General features: G+C 59.4%; 1 protein-coding gene across 1 annotated transcript in view; it reads right to left on the bottom strand.

Annotated features, from left to right (window-relative positions):
* Positions 1–713: 713 nt before the first annotated feature.
* Positions 714–23,860, bottom strand: part of KCNG2 (potassium voltage-gated channel modifier subfamily G member 2) — a 28,329-nt gene continuing 5,182 nt past the window's right edge. The window contains exons 2-3 of the mRNA XM_090285370.1: positions 10,704–11,378; positions 714–2,703 (exon numbers count right to left, since the gene is read on the bottom strand). Coding sequence (XP_090141496.1) covers positions 1,906–2,703; positions 10,704–11,342 — 1,437 coding nt within the window. The 5' untranslated portion in view covers positions 11,343–11,378 and the 3' untranslated portion in view covers positions 714–1,905. The remainder of the gene's footprint in view (positions 2,704–10,703; positions 11,379–23,860) is intronic.

The raw sequence follows: 23,860 nt of genomic DNA on the forward strand, positions 1-23,860 counted from the left end.
TCCACGTCCCCAGGGCTAGACTAGCAGCCCCTTCCAGGGCCCTGCTCTGGCCCGTCCTATGAAACAGACCCCCCACCACCACCACCACCGGGACAGTGATGCTCGGGAACCAGGGTCAGCTGGGCAGTGGGACAACGGGTGTCAGACTCCCCATCTCCCCACCTGACATGAGTGGATGTGGGTGCCCTGGAGAAAGCTGACAGTGGGAGACGGACTTCGCTTCCCATGGTTGCGGGTCCTCAGCTCAGTCTGACCCCTGGAGTGTTCCTTGGTCACTGGTAGGACCCAGTTATTTGTTTACTGGGTCCCCTGTCCACCTGACAGTGACCAAGACTCAGTAGGTGAAGCCCAGGTGTTCCTGCAGCTGCTCGTGTGTGGCTGGCAGCCAGGAGGACGACACTGGGGCACAGGTGGTCCTCATGGTGGCGCAGCTGGCCTGTCCCTGCAGATCCCAGACTGAGGATGGACATGGTGCCTGCTCCCACGCTGGCCAGTCCCCTGGAACACTCGGGAGCAGGGCCAGCGAGAGGCTGGGGCGTTTGGGACTGGAGGGCCGCACCAGCCGCTGCGTGCAGGGTGCTGTCCAGGGAGAGGCCCCATGCTCTGCACGTCCAGCCCCCCGGTGCTTCCAGGAGCTCCTCACGGCCCCCGAGCCCTGCGCCAGGGAGGATGCCAGCTGGCACTGCCCAGGAGGAACTCGGCACACTGCACGGAGACGGGGCGCTTTTATTGTTTGCGCTAGCATGACAGGAAAATTCTGCAGCAGGCCCCCCACCCCCAGCTTGGGCCCCCCATCTGGGGCCCTGCCCAAAGCCAGGAGGATGGTGGGGGGGGTGCCCTGCACCTGTGGGACCTCTGAGTGGTACAGGTCCCCCTCCACGGGGTCTGTGACAGTGATGTCCCTGGTGTCATGGCTTGGGTCACTAAAATGAAGTGCAAAGCAACGTGACTGGAGGGTCCTGTCCCCCCATCTCCAGAGGAGTGTAGGCTCAGGCCTCGGGGATGACAGGCTCTGGCAGCTGCAAGCGCAGGGACCCTTTCCCGCGGCCCCTGAGCCTCTGCTGCAGGAGTAGCCACCAGGGAAGTGACCTCACAGAAGACGAGGGGCCCAGAGGATGGGATGCAGTCCTCTGGCAGCTGGAAGGGTGGAGGCGTTTTGGGGGAGACCTGTGAGGGGGCGACCCAGGAAAATCCCCAGAGGATCGTGCCAGGGAAGGAGGTCAGAGGTCAGGGCTGGACCCCCAAAGGAACTGTTGGGGGTGGGGACTGTGGGGGTCCCTGGGAGCCTCTGCGCCTGTTCCTTGGCAGGGATGTGGCCTTTGGCAGAGCTGGGTGCACAGGCAAGACCTTTCTCCACGGGGCACCTACCACCTAGGTGACACAGGGGGAGCAGGAGGGACTGTCCCCTCCCCGGGGGCTCCGCCAGGACTGCACCCTATTTGCCCCCCTCCCCTACCTCTGCTCCAGGACCTCCAGGCTGAAGATCAGGGAAAGGTTAGGCTCAGGCCCGGGGACAGTGTGGGCGTCTGGGTTTGCAGGAGGATAGGAAGTTCTGGGGCTGCTTTACGTTTCGCTGGCCATGGGGTCACCACATCCAAGGGCAATAAAGGAAGGAGGACAGGCTGGGTGCCCTCTAGGGAACTGACTCCAGTCAGGGGGTGGGGGCGGGGTGGTCAGCCTAGGCCTGGTTCTGGGGCCCTGCTCCTCCCAACAACATGCGCCTTGGCTGGGCATGCGCCCACTTTGGGCTTTAGGAGCTGCTGCCCCCCCCCAGGTCCGTCCCTGTCCCTCTGTGCGGTGGGAGGCAAGGATTGTGGTTCTGTTTCTAAAGCTTGCGAGGAGCAGCCTCCTGTGACAGACACACAGCCGCGGCCACCTCTTGGTGCAGGCAGTGTCTGCGCCCTGTCAGGCCGGCCCTGCATGCACGCGCGCGCGGTCCGCAGAGTTCCCGGCCTCGCCGGTGCCATCGGGACCCTGAGAGCTGTCCTCGGTGGCGCTGGCGGAGCGCGTGCTGTCCTCGCGCAGGGTCGGCTCAGGGCTGGCGGCCCGCTGCTGCTGCTCCTTGAGCTCTGAGTAGGAGCGCGAGAAGGTGTGGAAGATGGAGGTGACCGGAAAGGCCATGAGCAGGATGCCGCTGAGGATGCTGCTCAGCGCCACCACCTGCCCGGGCACGCTGCGCGGCACCATGTCCCCGTAGCCCACTGTGGTCATGGAGATGACGGCCCACCAGTAGCTGGCCGGCACGCTGGAGAAGTCGCGGCGCGCGCCCAGCTCGCGCTCGGCCAGGTGCACGAGCGGCGCGAACAGGGCCATGGCCACGCAGAGGAAGAGCAGCAGCAGCCCGAACTCGCGCGCGCAGCGCCGCACCGTCAGGCCCAGCGAGCGCAGCCCCAGCGAGTGGCGCGCCAGGCGCATCACGTAGAGCACGCGGAGCGCGCGCAGCAGCCGCAGCACCAGCCCCGCGCGCTCCAGCAGCTTGTTGCCGCCCGCGCCGGCCCGGGCCGCGCCGCCCGCCGCCAGGCCCACCAGCAGCGACACGTAGAAGGGCAGGATGGCCAGGATGTCAATGATGTTGAGCGGCGTCCGCAGGAAGGCACACTTGTTCTCCGCCTGCAGCGAGCGCAGCAGGAACTCGAAGGAGAACCAGGCCACGCACACCGTCTCCAGCACAAAGAGGTTGCGGCATCTGCGCGAGCACTCGCCCTGGGGAGGGGAGAGACACGTGTTGGGGGCAGGGGTTCCCAGGATGGGGGGATGTCACACTCCTGACCACAGCCCATGCAAGCATGCCACTGAAGCAGCAGCGTCAGGAGAGTCCACAAAAATGCCTAATTCCTATAAAAAAGATTCACTTGGAGTTGGGCCCCGCGCATGAGCTCAGCTGACCTGCTCCCCAGCAAACTGATGACGCAGCTTGTCGCTTCTAGGTTTCAGGCTGGGTTCTGATGCCTGTTCACACACCATGAGGCAGTGAAGTCTCATCGATCTTTAGGGCCGGTCGCCCCGGGCTGCCTGGGCCCGTGGAAAGGCTGAGTCTAGCCCCCACGGCCTCTGAGCCCCCAGGATGAGCCTAGGGGACACGCCCACCCACCCCCAGGAGCGGTCTGACTTTGTCATGCCTCTGTGTCCGCTTGGGTTTAAGCTCTGAGAAGCTAGAGAGGCTCCTCATCACCTCGGCACGCGGCCCATTGGACCTGGACCAGTCACTGGATTTGGGGAAAACCTGGATCCACAACTTTTCAGTCAAGACATAGCTGGGGCCCATGGGGAGTGGGTTGGACCTGGTTGGACACCCATGCTCCACCCTGAGGAAGGGTGTGGGAGGGGAGCCGCCACCCTTGGCATAGTGGCTGACGGGGAGGGTGGGGGAGGTTAGGCAGGACACCAGGTCAGGGTAGTGAAGTACCTGCGGGGCCTACCCTGATGACCCACAGCCTCCAGACACACCCCATGCAACGCCCCTTGTCCGGCTGACTGCAGGCCCATATCTCAGCACAGGTGCCCAGCCAGGTGCGGTGTGAGCCCACATGGGGCGGTTGTGACCACCATGTTTGGGCAGAGGAGGGCGCAGTCCCTGGGCCCCTGTCGGGGTTAGTCCAGGAAGGCCCCTCACCTACGCAGGAGGGGCTACCCACATGCCGGGCTGCAGCCAGATCCATCCTGCTGGATCCGGAGAAGACGGGCCTGTGGGAGCCCCGGACGCCCCTCCCGGCCCTTTCCGTAAGGACCAGCTGTGCAGGTTAATTGGAGGGAGCTATTTCTGGAACTTTTAACCCAGAAAACAGACCCTGATCTATCATAGTTTGACACATCTGGCCTAGTTGGCCAAATTTGGGTCATAAATAAATCTCCCTTCAGCAGGCTCACCCCGTTTTCAAGCCCCACCCCTCCCCACTATTCTAGTCTGGCTTTTGCTTGTGTTTCACGGACGCCGGGGCTCTCATGAACCAGGCCTCAGGCCAGGTGCCGCCCGAGCTCATCAAGGCCGTGCACCAGGTGCAGCGGCCCCGGCGGCCCCGCCCTGCCCCGCCGGGCGCCTTTGAAACCCCGCTGCTTCAGCCAGCTGTGCGGATCTGCTCCCAGATCCCTCACTCCCACCTGCTGACCACTGGGGTGGATGGGACGTCCTGCCGACTGCTGCCCAGATGGCCGTTGTGAGGGGCCAGACGGTCCCATCTCCGTTTCCTATAATTTGTTTTCCTTCCAGGATTGGAATTGGGCTCAAGAACCAAAAGTCCGCTGCCCTCAAGGAAGCAGCCCCAGGACATGTGAACTTTGAGCTAAATATAGACACACTCGCAGGCCATGGGAGGGTGGTTGCCCAACGGCGACGTGCTTGCATACCTTACCCTAACACGGTGGCGTCACCCACTAATCCAAAACCTAACCAAACACAGAATGGCTCGGAATGTTCCACACCCTCACGCTTGGGGACCCAGCTGCAGGCACGGCAGGCGGGCTGAGTGAGCACCAGGAGACCCCTGGGGGGCCGCCCGTGCTGGGCAGAGAAGACCCGGGCAGAGGCCAGGCGGGCTCCCACGCCAGGGATGGTGACAGCGGTCCAAGCTAACTCTTGGAAAAGAAGCATTTTGGAAACCACTGTTGGAAGGCATGGCCTCCCGCATGGTGTTCACCTGGCACTGTTTTTATTTTCTAGTGAAAATAAATGAAAGCTTGGGGCCAAGGCTCCTCAGCAACCGAGGCTGGGGAGTGGCCAGCGGCTGATCGGGAGAGGCTTGGCCCCAGGGTGTATCCACCCCCAGCTCTGTTCTCCTTTCGGAGCATAAGATTCAGTGGTGTGAGCCCTGCCAGGGACACAGCTGGTTCTATTAAACCAGGAGGCGGAGGGACGCCAGTGGGGAGTCCTCTCTGTGATGGTCGGCGGGAGCTGCAGCGGAGCCGCGGGGCCCCAGATTCCAGCTGAGAGTTTCACCAAGGACCCCGAGGCTCCGGGCTCTCTGGTTCTTCTAGTGTGTAATCAGCCCCCAAGGTGTCCGCCACGCTTTGCTGCCTCTGTATTTTCTGGTCACGGAGGCCCACGCCTCCATCCGTCCATCACAGATGGTGTGTGACTGCCAAAGCAGACCAGCAGGTGCCGGATGCTGCAGGTAAACCCGACAGAGAGCACTCGGCCCTCCTGCTCTGCCTACTCATCATGGCTGCATGCCAATGGCTGTCAAGCCTCTTGCAAGAGCCTGAAGAACATGCTTCACTCATTTCACTGACTACGAATTTGCGATTTGACACCGTTTTCTCCTGGCAGCATCAGTCCTGGGCTTTGCGCCTACCGCTGCGTCTGGGCTACTTGCTCCCGCCACAGACCTCCCCTGTGACCCGAGGCTGCCTGCCACCCGCGGGCCTGTCCCAGGCTTCTGCTCTGTCTCCAGCGCCTGCTCAGCCTCTGAAGGGGTGGATGGCGCAGTGGCCGTATGAGGACCTGCTGCCCCGGACCCAGGCCCGCCGCCCCGGTGCAGGCCCATCGCTCTGGCTCAGGTCCATGCAGCTCTGGGGGCAGCGCGGGAGCGTGGGGTCTCGGGAACGGCGCACAGCGCGGCCTCCTGTTCAGAAGGACCAGAATCACAGGTGGGGCTTCGAGTGTGAATGCAGTGCCGCCGCCTGTGCCCAGCACCTGTGGGGGTGGGGGCTGGAGGTGGGACCCACAGCTGGCCTGCACCACCTCTTCCTGCTTCCTCAGGGACTAACAGCAGGTGCCCCAGTGCTCAACTTGGACTGAGGGCAGGCAAGAGGCGGAGCTTCCCTTCATGCTGCCAGCTGATTGGCTTTTAAAAACTGTCTAAGCTCATTTCTGGTCATTTCCCTAAAGTGCTCAAGTCCCCAGAACTGTGATGGGCACCCCGTCTGAGGGTCTGTCCCTGGGCTGAGCGGGCTCAGTGCACCTGCCTGAGCCGTGTTATCAGAGACTCCACTTTACTTTCCTGCCCACAAGTTCCTGCTCCCTGGGGTCACCCTGGCAGGGCCTGGGAGCAGAGGCTTGATCAGGTCCAGAGGGGAGGGTCCCGGGGAGCCCAGGCCGAGCCTTCCGGGGTGCCATGCCCTGCATGGCCTCTGCTCCGCAGTGGCTGCCCCTTCCTCCTGAGGCCACACGGGTTTTGCCCAGATCCCAGGTATCGGGAGCTGCCTGTAGCCCAAGGGCCCCACAGCACCAGGAGGGAGGGCAAGGGAGGGAGGCTGCTGGTCTGAGTCCCGAGGACTTGGGAGCAGCGAGATGTCCCTCCACGGTCCCTCCAGACAGTGGAATACTGTTTCTCAATAAAAACAAATGGGCTGTCCAGCCATGAAAAGTCCCAGAAGAACCTGAAATGCACATTCCTAAGTGACAGAAGTCAGTCTGAAAAGGCCACACACTGGATTATGACTCCAAGTATATGACCTTCTGGAAAAGGCCAAACCGTGGGGACAGTAAGCAGATCAGTGTGTGCCGGGGGCCGGGCAGTGAAGCGTGTCTGCATGACACTGTGCTGGTGGGTGCGTGGCCGTCCCCACAGGCGGGACACCAGCAGTAGCCCTGCGGTCAGCACGGGCTGCGGGGGGCGGTGCCGTCTCAGTGCAGACCCATCGCTGTGACGCAAGCGCAGCTGCTGGGCAACATGGAGCAGGGGGTGGCTGGGCAGGTGGGTGTGGGGCATCTCAGCACCTTCCTCCCAGTCCTGCTAGGAGCCTGAAACTGCTCTAAAAAAATAAAGTTTTAAAAATAAAGACTCTTGTAGCTTCTATTCTGGGCCTCTGAGCACAGGTCTTTTCTTGTTCAGATAAGCACAAATCAAAAACTCGAATCCACTATATTTTTGCTGCCAACTTTGTGCAGAAAACAGAGGGAAGAGAAATCCCGAGTTTATGTTATTCCCTTGGCACATCAGCTGCTTCCAGCACCTCTGAGAGCCCACGGCAGGGTCTCCGTGAAGACAGGCAGGGGTCGCTCCAATGTGGGTGCTGACGGCCAACGGGGGCCTTGGGCCGGATTCTGGGTGGCGTGGCCTGAGCCCCGGCACCTGGCCCGAGGAGGCCTGGCCATGGCCCGCACCCGTTTCTGGGTTCTGCTGACTCCTGGACCGGATCTTCGCTAACAGGGGGCTATAACCGAACGCTCCGGAGTGGGCCACCTAACCGGCAAATATTTAGTTCTCCCCATTCCGGAACTCCAAGATCCCAGGGCCACAGACTCGGGGTCCGCTGAGGCTGCTTCCCAGTCACAGACGGCGCCTCCTCTGTGTGTGCTCTGTGGCGGGGGCTCTTCTATGGGACTTAAAATCCCATTCGTGGGGGCTCCATCCTCGTGACCCAGTCACCTTCCGGAGGCTCCTAATACTACCACATTGGGGGTTAAGTTTCAACTTACGAATTTGGGGGAACACAACATTCAGTTCTCTGTACCCACTCTTAGAAATCGGTTCTTAATGCAGAAGACCCTGCCTGCCAGGACTCAGGCCCCCGTCTCTGCGTCCCGGGCCTGCGCTTAGGACATGGATGGTCCCGCTGTGGCCTGGTGCTGAGGAGGGAGCCCCACTCATGGTGCATCTCAGAGGGGGCAGAGTGGGTCCTGGGCACATGCCCTCTAGGTCTGGCAGGTGGAGGCCACAGCCTGGGGATCCCATACAGCTGGAGGGACATGGGTGCGGTGTGGACAGGATTGGTAGCTTTGCTCCCCTCCCTCCAAGCTGAGGGGTGCCCGGGGGTGCCTGCAGAGAGGAAGCTCATTTAATTTGATTGAAGATGCTTTGTTCTCAGGTCCTGGGAGCTGTTGGGGACACATGGTGAATGTTTTGCTCAAAGATAATTTAGAACTGAGTGTTCCACGAGTTCCGGGCGTGGATCCCGAGCCTTCCTGCCACAGTCGGCACCTAACAGGTCTCTGCTCCTTAAATGTGTCGCCTCATCCCCACCAAAGCCACAGCCCTGTCCTGGAGAGACCACGGAGGCCAACCCTGGTGTCAGAGCCCCGGGCCTCCACTGCAGGGTCCACACCCTCAGAGCTCCACGCTCTGGTGGGGAGGTTCCACGTGGAGGGGAAGACATGTCACGTCTGAAGCCATGAGCACGGCAGAGGGAGAGCAGGTGGGGCGGTGTGCCATGGCGTTGGGGTGGCAGGTGCGTACTGTGGGCAGGGGGACGCGTCAGCAGCACGCTGACCCAGATGGGGGCCTGGGGGACACGCAGCAGGACCTGCCCCCTCACATGTTGTCACAGCCGTGGGCAGCTCGATGGGCCCGGAAGGCATCCTTGTCCTGGTCCCCTGACCTGTGGCTGTATCGCCTCCCTGGCAGGAGGGCCACGCAGGTGGGGTGAAGGTAAGGCCCCTGCACTGGGGGGCGAGGGTCCTGGGCAGCAGGGGGCCCAGTGCAGTCACAGGTTCTCAGGGCAGGGAGGCTGGGGGGCTGGAGGCAGGATGGAGAAGGACCAGAGTGACGGCCGTGAGGAGGGAGGAGGGGCATAGGGTTCAGCTGGAAGGGCCCAGAGGATTGTCCCCAGGGCCTCTGCAGCCCGCTGACTCCTGCACGTCAGATCCCAGCCCCCTGGCGCTCATGCTGGACAGCCTGGGAGAGCGAGTGCGAGGAGGGCCGCCCTCTGCACCCATGTCTGGGGCTGTCTTGGCTGGCCAGGCCCTCCTCAGGGTGGGCAGGGGCTCCTCCTACACAGCCCCTCAGTCCCGCCCCCAGGTGCTGCGACCGGCTGTGCATGCTGCTCCTCAGGGCAGGCCCGGGCACGCCATGCCCTTCATGCTGCCGCCATCTCCAGACAGACACGACACCACTTCACCAGAACCAAGGACATGGCCCCGCCGAGGGCTGTGCCCAGGCCACACCCATGTCCCCAGCGGCAGAGCCACCACGGCCAAGAGCACGAGGCAGCCCAGGGTCCATGGTGGATGGAGAGCACATGTGACCCCGTGCACCGGGGAAGCCACCCGGCCCTGAGGAGGGAGGAGACGCTGACACTGCCGCGAGGACGAGCCAGGAGGAAAACCAGCCCATTGCAATGGGACGCGCACCGCAGCACCCAGCTTAGGAGGAGCTGGGAGCGCTCACCTCAACGTGGTCACTGGGGGAGGGGCTGAGGGAGGGGCACAGGGAGTCGTTCAGTGGGGACCGGGTGGTGATGCTGCAGACACCAGGACTGTGCTCAATACCACTGCCCAGCACACTGAGAAATGGCCGACATGGTAAGTTCTGTGTGTGTTTTATCACACACACACACACACACACACACACAGCGTTGGTGGAGCACAACGCTTCGTCCTTCCTATGGCAGGGACGCCTGCTTTCGGCTCCCACCTCGGATACGCGGTGGCCAGGAGCCGCATCAGGTCCCTGCGTGGCCGTGGACGGTGCAGCTGCTAATCAGCGCTGGGTTACTCTGTGTGACCGGACACCTGGTCTGGTAAGACAGCACCTGGGCAGTGAAGTGATGCTTTGGGATGTGGGGAAGGGGCAGGGGACGAACAGGAGCGACGGGTGGTGAGGACACGCATGGAGGCCTGGAGGGCTCTGTGAGGGCCGGCTGGGCCTCTGGGACACGTCACTGGCTGAAGCGGCTGTAGCGCCTCCTGATCTCTGACCCTCATCTGAATGACTTCTGTTCTGCACGTTGGGTGGTGTTGTCACTGCTCTGAAAACTGAAATATGTGAGGGGTCTTCTGAGAAGCAGAACCGAACCCTTGGGCCTGGTTAACACAACTGGAAACAGCCGGGAATCAGCCGGGCACATGCCAGGGGGTGGCTGCCAAGTCAGTTTCCTGAAATTCGCATTTACGTCGAATCTGCAGTCAGGGTGGCCTGACTCGTGCCCAGGTCCACTCACGGCTCGGGCTCCAGGGCACGTTGGGTGACCCCCAGCTCCTCGCTGTCTGCACGCTGGGCCGACTCACGGGGCGAGGCCTGCTGGGACCCCCGGCACCTGAGGCCCTGCCCGAGGTGGGGCTCGATGCGGAGCCACCACTGAGCTCCTGGCAGGCAGATCGCCCCTCACCCCGCACACCTCCGTCAGGAGATGCAGAGCAACGGCCTCTTCTCGTAACCCACCTGCTCCGACAGCACAACCCCCGGCTTCCCTGACCATGTCCTGAACATCACAGCCCTGGGCACCCAGCCGCTGACCCGAGCAGGACATTCCCCGGGTGGTTCGGTGCTGGCATTCCCACAGGATGTGTCAAGGGTGGGGGGTGGGGTGCAGATGGAAAGTCTCCCTGTGCTCACAAACGACCCCCTGCTCTGGAGAGAGCCCGCGCCCAGGTCGCCTGAGGCAGGGGCCTAGCCTGGCTATCCTGCCACATCCCTTTGGTCCAGGATGACACTTGAGCACATGACTCTCTATGACACTACATGTTTCAACCCCTTGCTGACCAAGCTTCTAGGCCTATGGGAGAGAGTCCTGGAGGAGGGCCTGCTGCCCAGACAGCCTGGCTGAGTTCTTGACTGTGGCTGTAATCAGAGCACCTCCTGTGGGTGCGCGGCCCCGCGGGAATGGCAGCCGACGGGGTGGGGGGTGACCAGGTAGCCTTACTGAGCAGGCCAGGGTGGGCCTAGTGCTTGTGGCTGCAACCACCGGCGACAGAGGGTGTCTGAGACACCACTCAGTGGGCGTTCCCTAAACCCAGCTGCCTCCAGGCCGCGACCCGCGGACCCCATCCTCTGCCAGGCCACCCCAGCCCGGTCCCCGCCCCCAGCCCAGCTCCAGCCTGCGCTCACCCGCTCCTCCTCCGCGCGGATGTCCGGCATGGTGCTCAGGCAGAGGCCGACTGCTGTGACGATCACAAAGGCCACGGACACGAAGGCGAAGAGCTGGCCTGCCAGCCCCGAGTGCGGGTTGTCCACCATGTCGCGCAGGCGCCGCCGGCCACGTGCCAGCCGCCCGCGGGGTCCCAGGGAGCAGCCGGGGCTCCCTGGCGCCACACGCCCCACGAGCCCCGGGGCCACGCGCGCCTCAGCAGCCTCCTCCTCGCGGCGGCGGAGGCGGCGCAGGCAGCAGCGCTCCAGCCGCGCCTCGTCGATGCCCCAGTAGGCCAGCTCGTCGCGGAAGGCGAGCGCGCAGGGCCCGCGCAGCAGCCGCAGCTTGCCGGCGCGCAGCAGCGCCACGATGGCGCGGAACGCGCACGGGCTGCGGTCGAAGAAGAACTCGTCGCGGCTCACGTCGTAGTCGTCACACACGCGCAGCAGCTCCTCGTGGCCGCGGCATGCGCGCAGACGCTCGAGGCGCGCGAGGGGACAGCGTGCCAGCGCGGCCCAGGCCAGGCGCACCCTGCAGCCGCCCACGTTGATGATGACGTGCCGGGCGCGGGCCTTGCCGCCGCCGCCGCGGGGCTCCGCGCGCCCAGGGAGCAGGGCCATGGCCCCATGCGCCGCGCTGCGCTCGGGAGGCTGGGCCTGCAAAGGGAACGGAGCGTGCGTTTAGGCTGGGGGACACCTGACCACCCCGCGTTCCGGGGGACCCAGCAGAACCAAGGACTCCCTCCGCCCACCCACTTGGGTCTTCCCTCTGGCACACCTGCGTCTACAGGCGACCCAAATAGCGGACCCCAGCCTCTCCCTCCAACCCAGGTTAAGTGGCGGCACGCCTCAGTTTATCTCCTAGAGACCGGCTAACCCGCCGGGGAAGGGAGCCTGTTCTGCAGAGGCTGCCTCGGGAAATCTGGGCGAGGGCCAGACCCCAGCCTGTCTGGTCGGGGTAAGAGGGCCGTTTTCAACCTAAGAGACTTGATCATCCCTGCGCAGCGCGCCGGCTTAGACTCCTCCAATTCCACATCCCCACGGGGCCGCGCGCTAAATTGTAGAACAAGAGGTTGATTCCTTTTGTAGCCAAATCAAATGTGCGCCCCAAATTCTTTGCAGGTAGGAATCTTCACTAAAATAATCATTTAAAAAATACTGGATAATCAGCAGAACCTGGAACTTTCACTAAAAAGTTTTCTTCCCCCAGAATACACATCTATAAATACACACACAAATGATATGCTGCTTTTTGAGAGTTTGAGAAAAAGACTGACAGCTCAATAGAAAAAATGGGCCAGTTGTCACTAAGTTTACAGTAAAGGGAAAAAGCAGCATTTAAACGTAAGAAAAGATGTGGGCCTTCATTCATGATAGCAAAAATAAATGTCTCAAATCCCCACACGCCTTCACAGGTGACAGTGTCAGGGGTGTGGGGTCTCTGAGGTGCCCCCATTTCTGATGGAGAGTCAACGGTGCCACCTGTGACAGGCGGGGCAGTCAGAGCTGGTCCCGCAGGAAGGAGGGACCTTGTCCGGCTGCTCCCTCAGCGGCAGGCAGGGTGTCCAGGAGAGACTTTACCTACTGGAGCGGACAGGGGGTAAGATGTCCCTGCTGATCCCTGGTACAGTGTGGGAGCTGTGTCTAATTCCTACCTGCACCACAGGCTGGAGGTTGGAATTCTGGTCTGTGAGACTCCAAGCTAAGAAATTAGCCCCATAGAAAGTGTCTCCGGCCTGGGGGTGGCATGTCTAAGGCGTGTGTTACAGCCAGACACACACTCTGTGTGGGCCAGTGCTTCTCACGGGGCCATTCTGGCCCGCAGGTGTTTGGTGAGACCTGGGCATGTGCTGAGTGTCAGGCGTGCCTGTGACAGGCATTCAGTGTGCAGGACAAAGGGTTGCGACCCAGCCCAAAATATCAACAGTGTCACTGTCGAGAGGGACGTGCTCTCAAGTCGAGCCTCGTAGGACACCATGAAGCTGCAGCGAAGATGAACGCGCAGCCGAAACTGGAAACACTCCAGGCAACAGCCCAGGTGGGCCAACACCAGCGGGGCACAGGCCTCGTCGGCTCAGGCCCCAGGGACTTAAGGTAACACAATTATCAAAAATAGTGACGTGATCGGAGGCATTAAATGCAGAGAACAGACGCCACGGAAAAGACTAGGAGGGTCCCACGGGATACCAGCTCTCAGAAGTGGGCACGGACGGCCCGGAGGTGGGACTGGTGCGCAGCGGGTGAGGCTGGTCTTGGGGTGCCCTCTCCCGGGGGTGTCCACAGGAGACCACAGGAGACAGATGTCGCATGCACGGAGGAGAAAGCAACATCATGTTGGCCAGGAATCCCAGAAGAGGAGGCAGCCATCAAGCGAGGAAGAAATGTGTCAGGTCTGAGGTCTCCAGTGTTGGGGCCAGTGCCGGGCAGAAGGAGAACTCCACGCCTTGTGCATTATGGGGGATCAGGGAGCTCTAATTCCTAAAATAAATGCTCACAGTGGAACCTGATGGGTTTAACTTGGGAAGGAAGGATGCTTTCGTGCTTTTACTCCTCGGGGAGGACATGCTTCATTGCTGGCTGCCTGCAGCCGCTGGGCCTCCCTGGCTGTCTTGGCTGCACCATTCCCAGCGCGAGCCCCCGGGACACTTGGTAATGGGGGCTGGGACGCACTCGGCAGGCCACAGCGGAAAGCTTAGGTCCACTGCTTCCTGCGGTCAGCGTGCTCAGAGGCCAGGAGAGGTGTCTTCCCCATCATCCTGCCGTTCCCATCCTGGAGGCCTGCCCTGGCAGCCTCCCCACCCGGTCCCCGGAGCCGTGGCCCACGGCCCACGCAAGCCCGCTAACGGCACCCACCCCTGGCAGGAGACCAGCCTCCGCAGCAGCAGCAGGCTCCTCGGGAACAGAAAACAAACCGAGGGAGGGGGTGCCAATTAGGGACGGCCCCTCCGAGGGGGGCCGCGGGGGCAGGGCTGGCAGCGTGTGAGCGAGCATGTTTGCGTGGGCGTGTGTGAGCGCGAGCGTGTGAGTCTGAGCATGAGTGTGCACATGTGTGTGTGAGCGTGTGTGGGTGCATGTTTACGAGTGTGCATGTGAGCATGTAAGTGTGAGTGCGCGTTTGCATGTGAGCGTGAGCATGTGAGCACTGCATGCGTGTGTGAGCATGGGTGTGCCTGTGAGCGTGTGTGCCCGTGTGCGTGTGAGCATGTGAGCACTGTGGGCATGCGTATGATTCTGCATGTGAGCACGTGCATGTGTGTGCACGAGCACATGTGCATCTGAGTGTGTGCGTGTGAGCGTGTGCGTGTGAGTGCACATGCAGGGCCTCCCCGTCCAGGCAGGATGACAGACAGTGAGGAGGAGAACGCACAGGTCAGAAACAGGGCCCGGAGAGGCCGGCCTGAAGCCAAGGACATGCTGACTTTGGCTGAATTCCCCGTCCTGCATTTAGGCTTGAACACACGAACTGGGAGGGCCTGAAGCCTCTCAAGCAGACCACGAGGTCTGAGATTTCAAAAGAAGTGAAGTGTTCTTTCCTAGGAGAAATTTCTTCTCTTTTCTAAAAAGAGAACTTTCTACACAGAGAAGGTGGTCTTTCAATGAGACCCTGATTAGACTGGGCAGGTGGAGCAATGCTGTTGGGTACCCCTGTCCCCCACATCGCCATGACCCGCAGTCTCCCTGGGCCTGTGCACCCCACCTGGTGGGCTGCCGGCTGCTGGCAGGCCTTCGCTCTGCTCTCCTTCTCCAGAGGGTTCTCATTGGCTGACTTCGCTGCCCTCCCGTCCCTCCTTTTGTTGCTCTGACAGCCGGACTGGTTTGCTGGGGTCGTCCCCAAATTAGTGGCTTGCTTTTGGTCCCCGTCTTGGGATCTGCTCAGGAGGAGTCTGAACTCAGACCGTTGGGACATGTTCGGAGCCCAGGCATCCTGGAGCTTCAGGGCACCAGGACTGTGCAGGGAATGGCATGGAACAGAGACCGCCATCAACAGCCTCGCTCACTCGTCATTCACCCCCGACGACATGCGAGGCCTCCTGGGGTCCACGCGGCTCAGACAGAACTCTCTGTTCCTGAAGTAGAAAAGGAGGGACCTAACGACGCTGTCTGGGGTGGCTTTACTGGGTCTTTCGTAGGAATTAGTGCTATTTCGTGATGTGTCTGTGAGCCCCAAATGCCCAGTTTCTTCGCTGCCAATCACCTTCTTCCCCCAGCCGATCTGGGGAGCCCGTTTCATTTCTTTACCAAACTGGGCACTTTTGCAACACCAGGACACTGGAGTCAACGGCTGTCCCACAAACTGAGAGGGGTGTTGTCTGATGCAGGGTCCGGGGGGTGCCCTGTGCTGGGGGAGCAGAGGGGCAGAGCGCAGCCCCAGGAGGGCCCTCTGGGAAGGGCTGGGCTGTCGCCCCTGGCCCCTGTGGGCCGAGTGTCGGCTTCCCACCCGATCCTGAACATGCTCAGGCAGCAAAAGGAGCCTGAGTCCCCCCTACAGTTTGCTCATTCCTGGTGACGGCGTCTCTGTAGAGTTTGCTGCCCCTGCCCCGCGTGGGGGGCCACCGCCTTGCAGAATTGAGCGGTCAGTCCTGACGGCCAGCAGAAACCTCCGGAATGGAGATGGCGGAGGCCAGGCTGGGCTGTGGCTGCGCAGTGCGGGTGGTCGGAGGGTTCGGCCCGGGTCTCGACCAGGCCCACTGTGTCCCCTCCCTGCCACCAGGGCCACGGGCCAGACGCGCTGCCACCCAGCCTCCATCCCCGTCCTCTGGCATTCCAAGGTGGAGTGGGGCCGTCTCTCCTGTGTGGACGCACCCCGGGAGCAGGGCGCCGGGCTGCTTCCAGGACTTGAGTGTTGCGAACAAAGCTGCTACCAACACTCCCACAAAAGGTTTTCTTTCCTCTGGGATCAGTGCCCAAGGAAGCAAAGGTTTTTTGTTTTTAATTTTTGGTCAAGTCCAATTTATCATTTCTTCTTTTATTGACTGTACTTTTGGTGTCAAGAACAATTTGCCATGTCCAACATCCCAAAGGTTTTCTAAAATGTATAGCTTTACATTTTGCATTTAGCCATCATCTACTTGGAGTTAGTTTTCGGATAAGGTGTGGGACTTGGGCCAAGGGTTTTAGCCTGTGAACGTCCAGTTGTCCCAGCACCGCATGCTGAAAAGACTGTCTTTCCTCCATTGAATCACCTTTGACCCTTTGTCAAAGCCCCACTGGGCAAGTCTGTGTGTCTAGACTTCCTATTCCGTTCTAGTGACCTGTGTGACTCTCTCCCCACCAGTAACACAGACTTGATAAATACAGCTACATGGCAACCCCCAAAACTGGGTGGACTGATTCTTCCAGATATTCTTCTTTTCAAAAACGGTTTTACTCCTCTAGCTTCTTTCCTTTTCTTACAGATACATTTTAGAATATTTAGCCTCTATTTATAAAAAAGTCTCACTGGCCTCCTCTGGTCAGTCCTGTGGCGTCACCCGGGCCCCTGCACCCGCATCGTGCAGGGTCCGTGCCCACCACGCACACCCGCATGCAGCCACACGCCTCTCTGGGCCTGTATCCGAGACACTAGGGGGACCTTGTACAAGCTGCTGACTCTGTTGTACAAGAAAGAGACACAGGGTTCGTACACGTGTTTGCAGATGCGCCGTTCCTCCCGTTTCTGGCTCGAGTTGCTATTCACGTAAGTAGCTTTGCTCCTGGAGCCCAGAGCAGAGACTCCACCCACTCACCCACCACTCCACGTGCCCGAGTGGCAGGCCCTGGCCGGCGGCCGTGGCGTCACCCATGGGCGAAAGGGTGGTACCGCCAGCAGCGTGGGGGAGACATGACCTGGGGGCGGGGCAACACTCTCAGGGTTCTTTCTTTCCTTGCAGAACCCCCGAATCCACACTGAGCATCTCCCCTCTGACGGCCTGGGCCCACAGCGGCTTGTCCACTCCTCACAGGGCGACAACTGCACAGACCACACACCTCACAGCAGCCCCTCCGTGTCCTCAAGTCCGAGGCCCGAGGAGCTCGAGAGCCTCTGTCCCACGTGACCGAGTCCCCAGCCCTCCCCTCGCTGGGCCCACAGCCTCCCTGCCCAAGAAGCCATGGCTCTGGTCTAGCCGGGCCCTGGACACCAGCCACGGAGAAGACGCCTTCACTGAGACCGAGCTCCTGAACCGCAGGGGACGTGAAGGAGGTGGGTTTGAAATTCTCCTGCATCCACCACCAGGGGGTGGAGGGAGCGTGCCCCTGTGTGACCCGGTGTCCTGGCACCTGGGGGTGGGGGCTGCACCTGGAGTAGCACCCCCGCCCCAGGGTTCTCTGAGCCTTCCGTGAGGGTCCCCAGGATGGGCCCCAGAAGAGGCCTGAGACCAGCACTGTGCCCACAAGAGACCAGCAGGTGTCCTCCCACCCCAGTGAGGATGGGCCGACTCCCTCTGAGGCACCGTCTCAGTTACCGGGCCCCAACGGGGGCGTCACCAAGGCAAATGTCCCAGACGCTGAGTTTTTACTTTTAAATCATGACAATTCTTACTCAGTCACTTCTTTTTATTTTATTTTATTTACTTTTAAGAGAGATGAAGGGAGGGAGAAAGAGAGGGAGAGAAACATTAATGTGTGGCTGTCTCTCGTGCACCTCAACTGGGGACCTGGTTCATAGGCTGGTGCTCAGTCCACTGAGCCACACCGGCCAGGGCAACTGGTCACTTCTTTCCACGTCAGTGTTACCAAGCAAGGGTCCCTTGGGGACAGCACAGGCTGCACCCAATGCAACTCCAAGGTGAGCTGCACACGCTGCCAGAGGCCACCCCACCGCGGTCGCCAGCACAGGCGTGGAACAAGCACAGGGGAGGGACAGGCACATGTGTGGGACCAGCAGCGGAGGAGTCCCTGCAAGCAGCTGGCTCCTGGGTGGCTGTGACTTCCGCAGGGGCAGCCCTGAGCCCTGGCCGGCGCTCTGCAGAGGTAAGTCTCCCACCGACGTCAGAAGCAGCGGCTGCACGGGGGACCGGCTCCAGAAATGCTCATCCTGTGTGACTGCAGCGTCCCTGACTTGCCCACAGAGTCACCCCCTGCACTGCTGCACCTGACACCAGGTCACTCCCTGCCAGCTCTGTGCCGGGCCTGGTGCACCCCCAGGACTCAGCCCAAGACTTCCGCTGCGGCGTCTTCTGCACACGCCTTCTGCAAGCCTGGGGCACGGTGCCCAGGACGCGGTGCCCGGCCGGGAAAGCACAGGCGGTGTGACCGCGTGTGTGCACACACCGGTTCTCTCTGTGGGCAGGTGCAAAAAGAAACTTCCAGAAGGAAAGGCATCAGCAGGTGTGGGCAGTGGAACTTCAGGTGATTTCTATTTTTTCCATTATGTTTTTCTCTCCTGCATTTTTTTTTAAATCAGGGAATTTTTTTTATTTTTTAAGATTTTATTTATTTACTTTTAGAGAGAGCGAAAGGGAAGGAGAAAGAGAGGGAGAGAAACATCAATGTGTGGTTGCCTGTCATGCGCCTCTAACCAGGGACCTGGTCTGCAACCCAGGCCTGTACCCTGACTAGGAGTCAAACCGGTACCCTTAGGTTCACACCAGCCAGGGCTCTCCTGCCTTTTTTAAAAACAAAACATACAAGTAATTTTAGTATCTAGACAAAGGAATAAAAGTATTCTAATTTTAGAAGGGGAATCATATCGTGTAATTCTTTATATGGTGAGACTGATGTCTCATGAAATGACAGTGTGATAAATACACCTTTGTGTTAAATCCTTGTCAGCATTTAATGTCCTGAGAACGAAGCCCCTTGGCCACAGCCTGCGCCTGCAAAGCCCCAGCGATAAATACCCTCACCTGGGCAGCTCTCTAAGCAGAGCGCAGATGGACAGAAGAGATACTTTTGTATCCAGACATCAGCCGCCTTTGAAAACCAGGGCAAACAATATTCTGTAACATGTTGCTTTGCAAACAATAAAGCTCAGAATTCTAGGAGGAGATTTTTCCAGTAAATTTTTAAAATTTTCTTTTTTGCAACCACATGACTATATTAAAAAATTTAACTTCAGAAACAGAAGAAATTGTAAAACTCATCAAGATACACTTTGAAGTCTTCTGTGCGAATGCTTCTAAAGATGGATAATTTCCCAGGGAAGCAGTCTGCAGCAGCAAAGTCAAGGAGGAAGAGCTCCGAACGGGGTGGTTTCAGGATATGTTGTTAGATGAATACGCAGGTTCAAGGGCAGACCTGGAGTAGGCGGCGCTCTGGGCCAGGCAGCAGGTGGACGAGAAGGTGTGGGTGTGCAGGGAATTCAGGAGGACAAGCTAGGCAGTAACAAGAGTGGGGCTGGGGTGTGTGTGGAAGGGAGGACACAGCCCCACCTCTCCGAGTGCCTTCTGCGTGGCCCTAGAGCCGGAGCATCCGCCACACGCCACTGAATGAACCCCTACCCCAAGGAGACGAGGAGCCGCCGCTCATGAACCAAATGCGCGGCAGGTAAATAAGAGCCCCACTGAAGGTGGGGAGCCCAGGGCCAGCTCAGCAGCTGGGGGGCAAGGCCCGCCGCAGGCTGTGAGGCGGCAGGTGCCGGGGGAGTCCGCTCTCACAGGCTCCATGACATGAGGGGCGGGGGGAGCTAGCAGCCCGTCCCAGGCTGCCCAACGCTGAGGACGACACAGGAAATGTGTATCCTGAACACATTCTCTGCTCGCAACACTCAGTGGGAGAGGGGGACCCTCAAAAGCCGAGTTTACCCACGAGACCAGTGTTTGTTTCCTGGTGGGGTCCCTGTGGTACCACCATGTGCCATGCTGATGACGGGGAGGCTGGGTGCAGCGGGGACACACACACACACACACACACACACACACACACACACAGAAAAATCCGTGCTAATTTTGCAGCTTTTCTGTAAGTCTAAAACAGTTTGTAAAAAGTGTTTCAACATCTTATTTTTTCTGTGTAAATCCCAGGGCACTGGAATGAAAAGCGCCTAAACTCTGAATTTGACAATTTTACTGAAGCTTCACAGCCCCTCCCCAAATAGTAGTGCTGGGATTTCCTTATGGGCGAAACCTACCAGAATGTTCCACTTTCTTCTAGGACAATGTACTGAAGTCCTACAGGGTTTTTTGTGGACATGCAAAAACAGTCTAAATTCACAGGCAACGTCAGGGACTGCTCTGAAGAGCGAAAACAACCTTGGAAATAAGTTGGAGGTCTAACCCTTCCCAGTTTCAAATGTACCACAGAGCTGCAGCAGCCACGAGCGTGGCCTGGCCTGTGGACGGTCGTCCCTGTCAATGCGATGTGGCAGAGAGCCAGGAGTGACCTTCACGGTGACGGTCAGTTCATTTTCGACAATGTGCCCAGACCACTCAGTGTGGAAGGACAGTCGCGTGAACAGATGGCGTCTGGAAACCTGGATCTCCACATGCAAAAGGATGGACTTCAACCCCTACCTGACACCACAGATAAAACTTAACTCAAGCCCTGGCTGCTGTGGCTCAGTGGATTGAGCGTCGGCCTGCGAGCCAAGTGTCGCTGGTTCGATTCCCAGTCAGGGCACAGGCCTAGGTTGCGAGCCAGGTCCCCAGTTCGGGGCGTGTGAGAGGCAACCACACATGGATGTTTCTCTCCCTCTCTTTCTCCCTCCCTTTCCCTTTCTTTAAAAATAAATAAAATCTTTAAAAAAAGAAGACTCAAAATGGGTCAATAATTTAAGAGTGAAAACTAGAGAACTTAGAAAAAACAGGGTCAAATGTTCACGGCCTTAGATCTGGCAGCTCCTGGATACGACACGCAAAGCACATACAACAACAAACGGTCAGCCGGACGTCGTGCAAGTCATGCGGGCGCGCCGAGGCCGCCACCTACAGAGTGAAGACACAGCCCACAGAGCAGAGACAATACCTGCAATTCACGTTCTGATACGGGCTTACCATCAAGAATACAAAAAGAGCTACAGCTCAGGAGGAAAAAGGGAAACAACCCAGTTTAAAAATGGGCAAAGGCAAGTGCGTGGGGAGAGGGGAAGGGGGGATGGCTCCTAAAAGGGGTGCTGGTGTCCCCACGCTTTCCACAGTCTGGGCTGCTGTCACAGCCCAGACCATTGGAAACAATTCCACCTACAGTCGCATCAGAAGGCACGTACGACTCAGTATACGCCTGAACGAGCGGGGAGACCGTTTGCTCAAAACCAGGAAGGGTTGCCGGAAGAAATGAAGGAAGACGCAAATAATTGGAAATACACCCAGGGTCGTGGATGGGAAGAATCTGCATTGTTAGGATCCAGCACTAACCAAAATGGTGGACAGACTCATCCCCATCAAAACCCCAACAAGGTTTTTGCTGAAATACTGTAGACAACCCATCCTCACGTTCACATGGGATCTCGAGGACCTTGAACAGCCAAGAAAACCTTGGAAAGAAACAGAGTTGAATGCTTCACACTCCTGTAGTGTGGGACCAGCATAAAGACAGACACACAGACCCACAGGACAGAACGGACAGTCAGTCCAGAGACAAACCTCACGTACGTGGCCACTGGTTCCTGACGACGGTGCCCAGCCCATTGGATGAGAAAGAACAGCATTTTCCATACCTGTGCTGGAAGAACCGATTCCACACACAGAAGGAAGAAGCTGGACCCTCACCTAAGAGCACATTCTAAAATCGGCCCCCAAAGGGTCCAGACCTGGATGTAAGAGCTGAAGCTAGAAGCCTGTGAAGGGAAAAGCTTCATGACGTTGGGGTTGGCACTGATTTCTTGGATATGATATTGAAGGGGCAGGCTGCAGAAGAACAAAGAGACGAACCGGACTTCATCAGCATTAAATAACCTTGTGCACCAAAATCAGCTGAGTGGAAGGACCATGCACAGAGCAGATTATGGGGAAAAGTATTTTAAACCATGTCTCCGATAAAGGATTAACACCCCGAACACACAGAGCGCTCCTACAACTCAACAGCAACAAGACGACCGGTTGAAAAAAAAGGGCGAAGGATGTGGATAGAATTTCTCCGAAGAAGATGCAAAGGCGGCCAACAAACACACGAGAAGAGGCTCAATGTCAGTCGCCCCCATGAGAGAAATGCGAGTCCGAGCCACGCTGAGATGCCACGTCCCATCCATCAGGCTGTCCCCGGAAACTGGGGCTGAGTCCTCCGCAGCGAGGCCCCTGCTGGGCCATTGCCGGGGTGGGGGTGAGGGTGGGGCTCTCAGACATGCAGCGTCTGGGGGGGGGGTGCCACAGTCCAGCCATGACAAAGCGGCTGCGCTTTCTCCCAGGAGGCTCTGGGACCCCGGGGTCCCCTCTGGGAGACTGGAGACACGATCAGGGTACGAGAATGAAGGAGGTTCCGAGAGGCCTGCCCACGCCCACCGCCCGCAGCCTGGGCTGGGGTCCGCACAAGCTCCCCACGGAGGGCTTCAGTCCCTCTGCTGCCCCTCAGCATCCTCCTCCCCAGTCCCCACCTGTCCCCGCCGGTCACCTTCCTGCTCTCGGGGCCGTGCTCAGGGGCCCAGGGGTACACAGCCAGGGTGAAACGCCTGCCCAGGCGCTGAGCTCTAACCTGGGGGAAGGTAACCCATCGACGCGCACGTGAACAGTAACTTCTCCAGGATCCCTGCACCCTAAGCCCCTGACTGGTGACGCTCTGTAAGCAGCCATGTTCTTTGTGCGGTGACTATTCAGGATAAATAACGAGGGAGCCACACTGACAGAGCTGCCAACGCAAGCTGCCTGAGTAGATGTCACGCCTGGAACTGATCCCATGAGAACCTGGCCGTGGAAAGCTTAAGGGCTTTTGCCCTGAGCCAGGTGGCCAGGATCCAGATGCCTCACCAGGGTCATGTTGGCAAGTCAGCCAGCCATGCTGGGTCCCGGTTCCTGCGTCTGGGGGGGCAGGAGGTGACGAGGGTGACCTGTGTCCCCATGTGAAGATGAGGGACCAGGCCTGGGAAGTTCCACCGTTTGTCACACAGTCCTCCAGGCCAAACGTCAGCTATTTCCATGGGGACGACAAAACATTACTTTTCTGTCCTGGTAAACACACCGGCAGGGCTGGGGCGCAGCCACCGGGAGGTGAGGGACCAGCGGTGTGTGGCCATTCTGACTGATCCCACGTCTTCAGGGCCAGAAAGAGGCACATCTTGAACTGGAGCCTAAGCAGAAGCTCAGCAGAAACTTCGGTTCATCGGCAGACAATGTACTTGGAGTAAACTAGAGAACATTTAATTTTTATATAATTTGACTTTAACAGCCAGAGTTCCAGAAATAAATAGCTGTATCACTTGCTTCCGGACGTGTTCTCGTCAGTTGAAATAGTTTCTAACTTAAAATGCATATTTGCCATGAAAAGAGCGAAGACCTGGCTGGGGGGGGGGGGGGGGGGAGGGGGAGGAGGAAGGAGGATGAGTGAGCAGCAGCGCCGGCCGCCTGCCAAGGCCCTTCTCGCGGGGGCGGACACTCTTCCTGCGCAAGACACCCTCGCCCGTGTGTCCTCGCTGCGGCCCCCCCCACCCCGCGGTTTCGGGATGACAGGAAGCTGTGGTCCTGCTCTGCTGCCTCAGGTCCTCTTCCGGGGTGGCCGTGGCTCCCGGGTGGGAGGACCCCTGAGATTCAGCCACCACCAGCCCAGGGGTCTGCATCCATCCATTCGACGAAAGCCAGGGTGTTACTGCTCGGCCCCGGGGGCCAGGGGAGGGCACCCAGGACACGGCGACCCTTCCCTGTGACCCCGTGAGACCTCAGAGGAGCCTGTTGGGATGTGGCTTAGTCTTCTCTACGTTGCTTTGCCTACATGAGTCTTAGACATTCATTGTCATAAAAAATAATGTTCCAATTGTAAAACCGACCCCCGGCAAGAGTGGAAAATCGGACAGGACGATAAGTAGGAGGAAAACCACCCATCACCGCAGACACCCACGGTCAGTGCCAGGCTTCTGAGCGGGGTTTCGCAGGGCGGGCGGGCGGGCGCACGGGGCGGGCACGGGCGGAGGGGCGCCCATGTCCCGCGGGCAGGGAGTGGGTTCTCGCGCTCCGTGTCCAAGTCCTCCCGCCTCTCCCTCCCGCGGATTCCACAGTAAACAGGCTTAGCAAGACCTATGACCTGAAGCATTTGTGGGGCACACTGTCTGGTTGGACGGGGGCCGCGGGAATGGTGGC

Source organism: Furipterus horrens, unplaced genomic scaffold, assembly GCF_987537825.1.
Source record: "Furipterus horrens unplaced genomic scaffold, mFurHor1.1.pri manual_scaffold_8, whole genome shotgun sequence".
In the NCBI taxonomy this organism is placed as follows: domain Eukaryota; kingdom Metazoa; phylum Chordata; class Mammalia; order Chiroptera; family Furipteridae; genus Furipterus; species Furipterus horrens.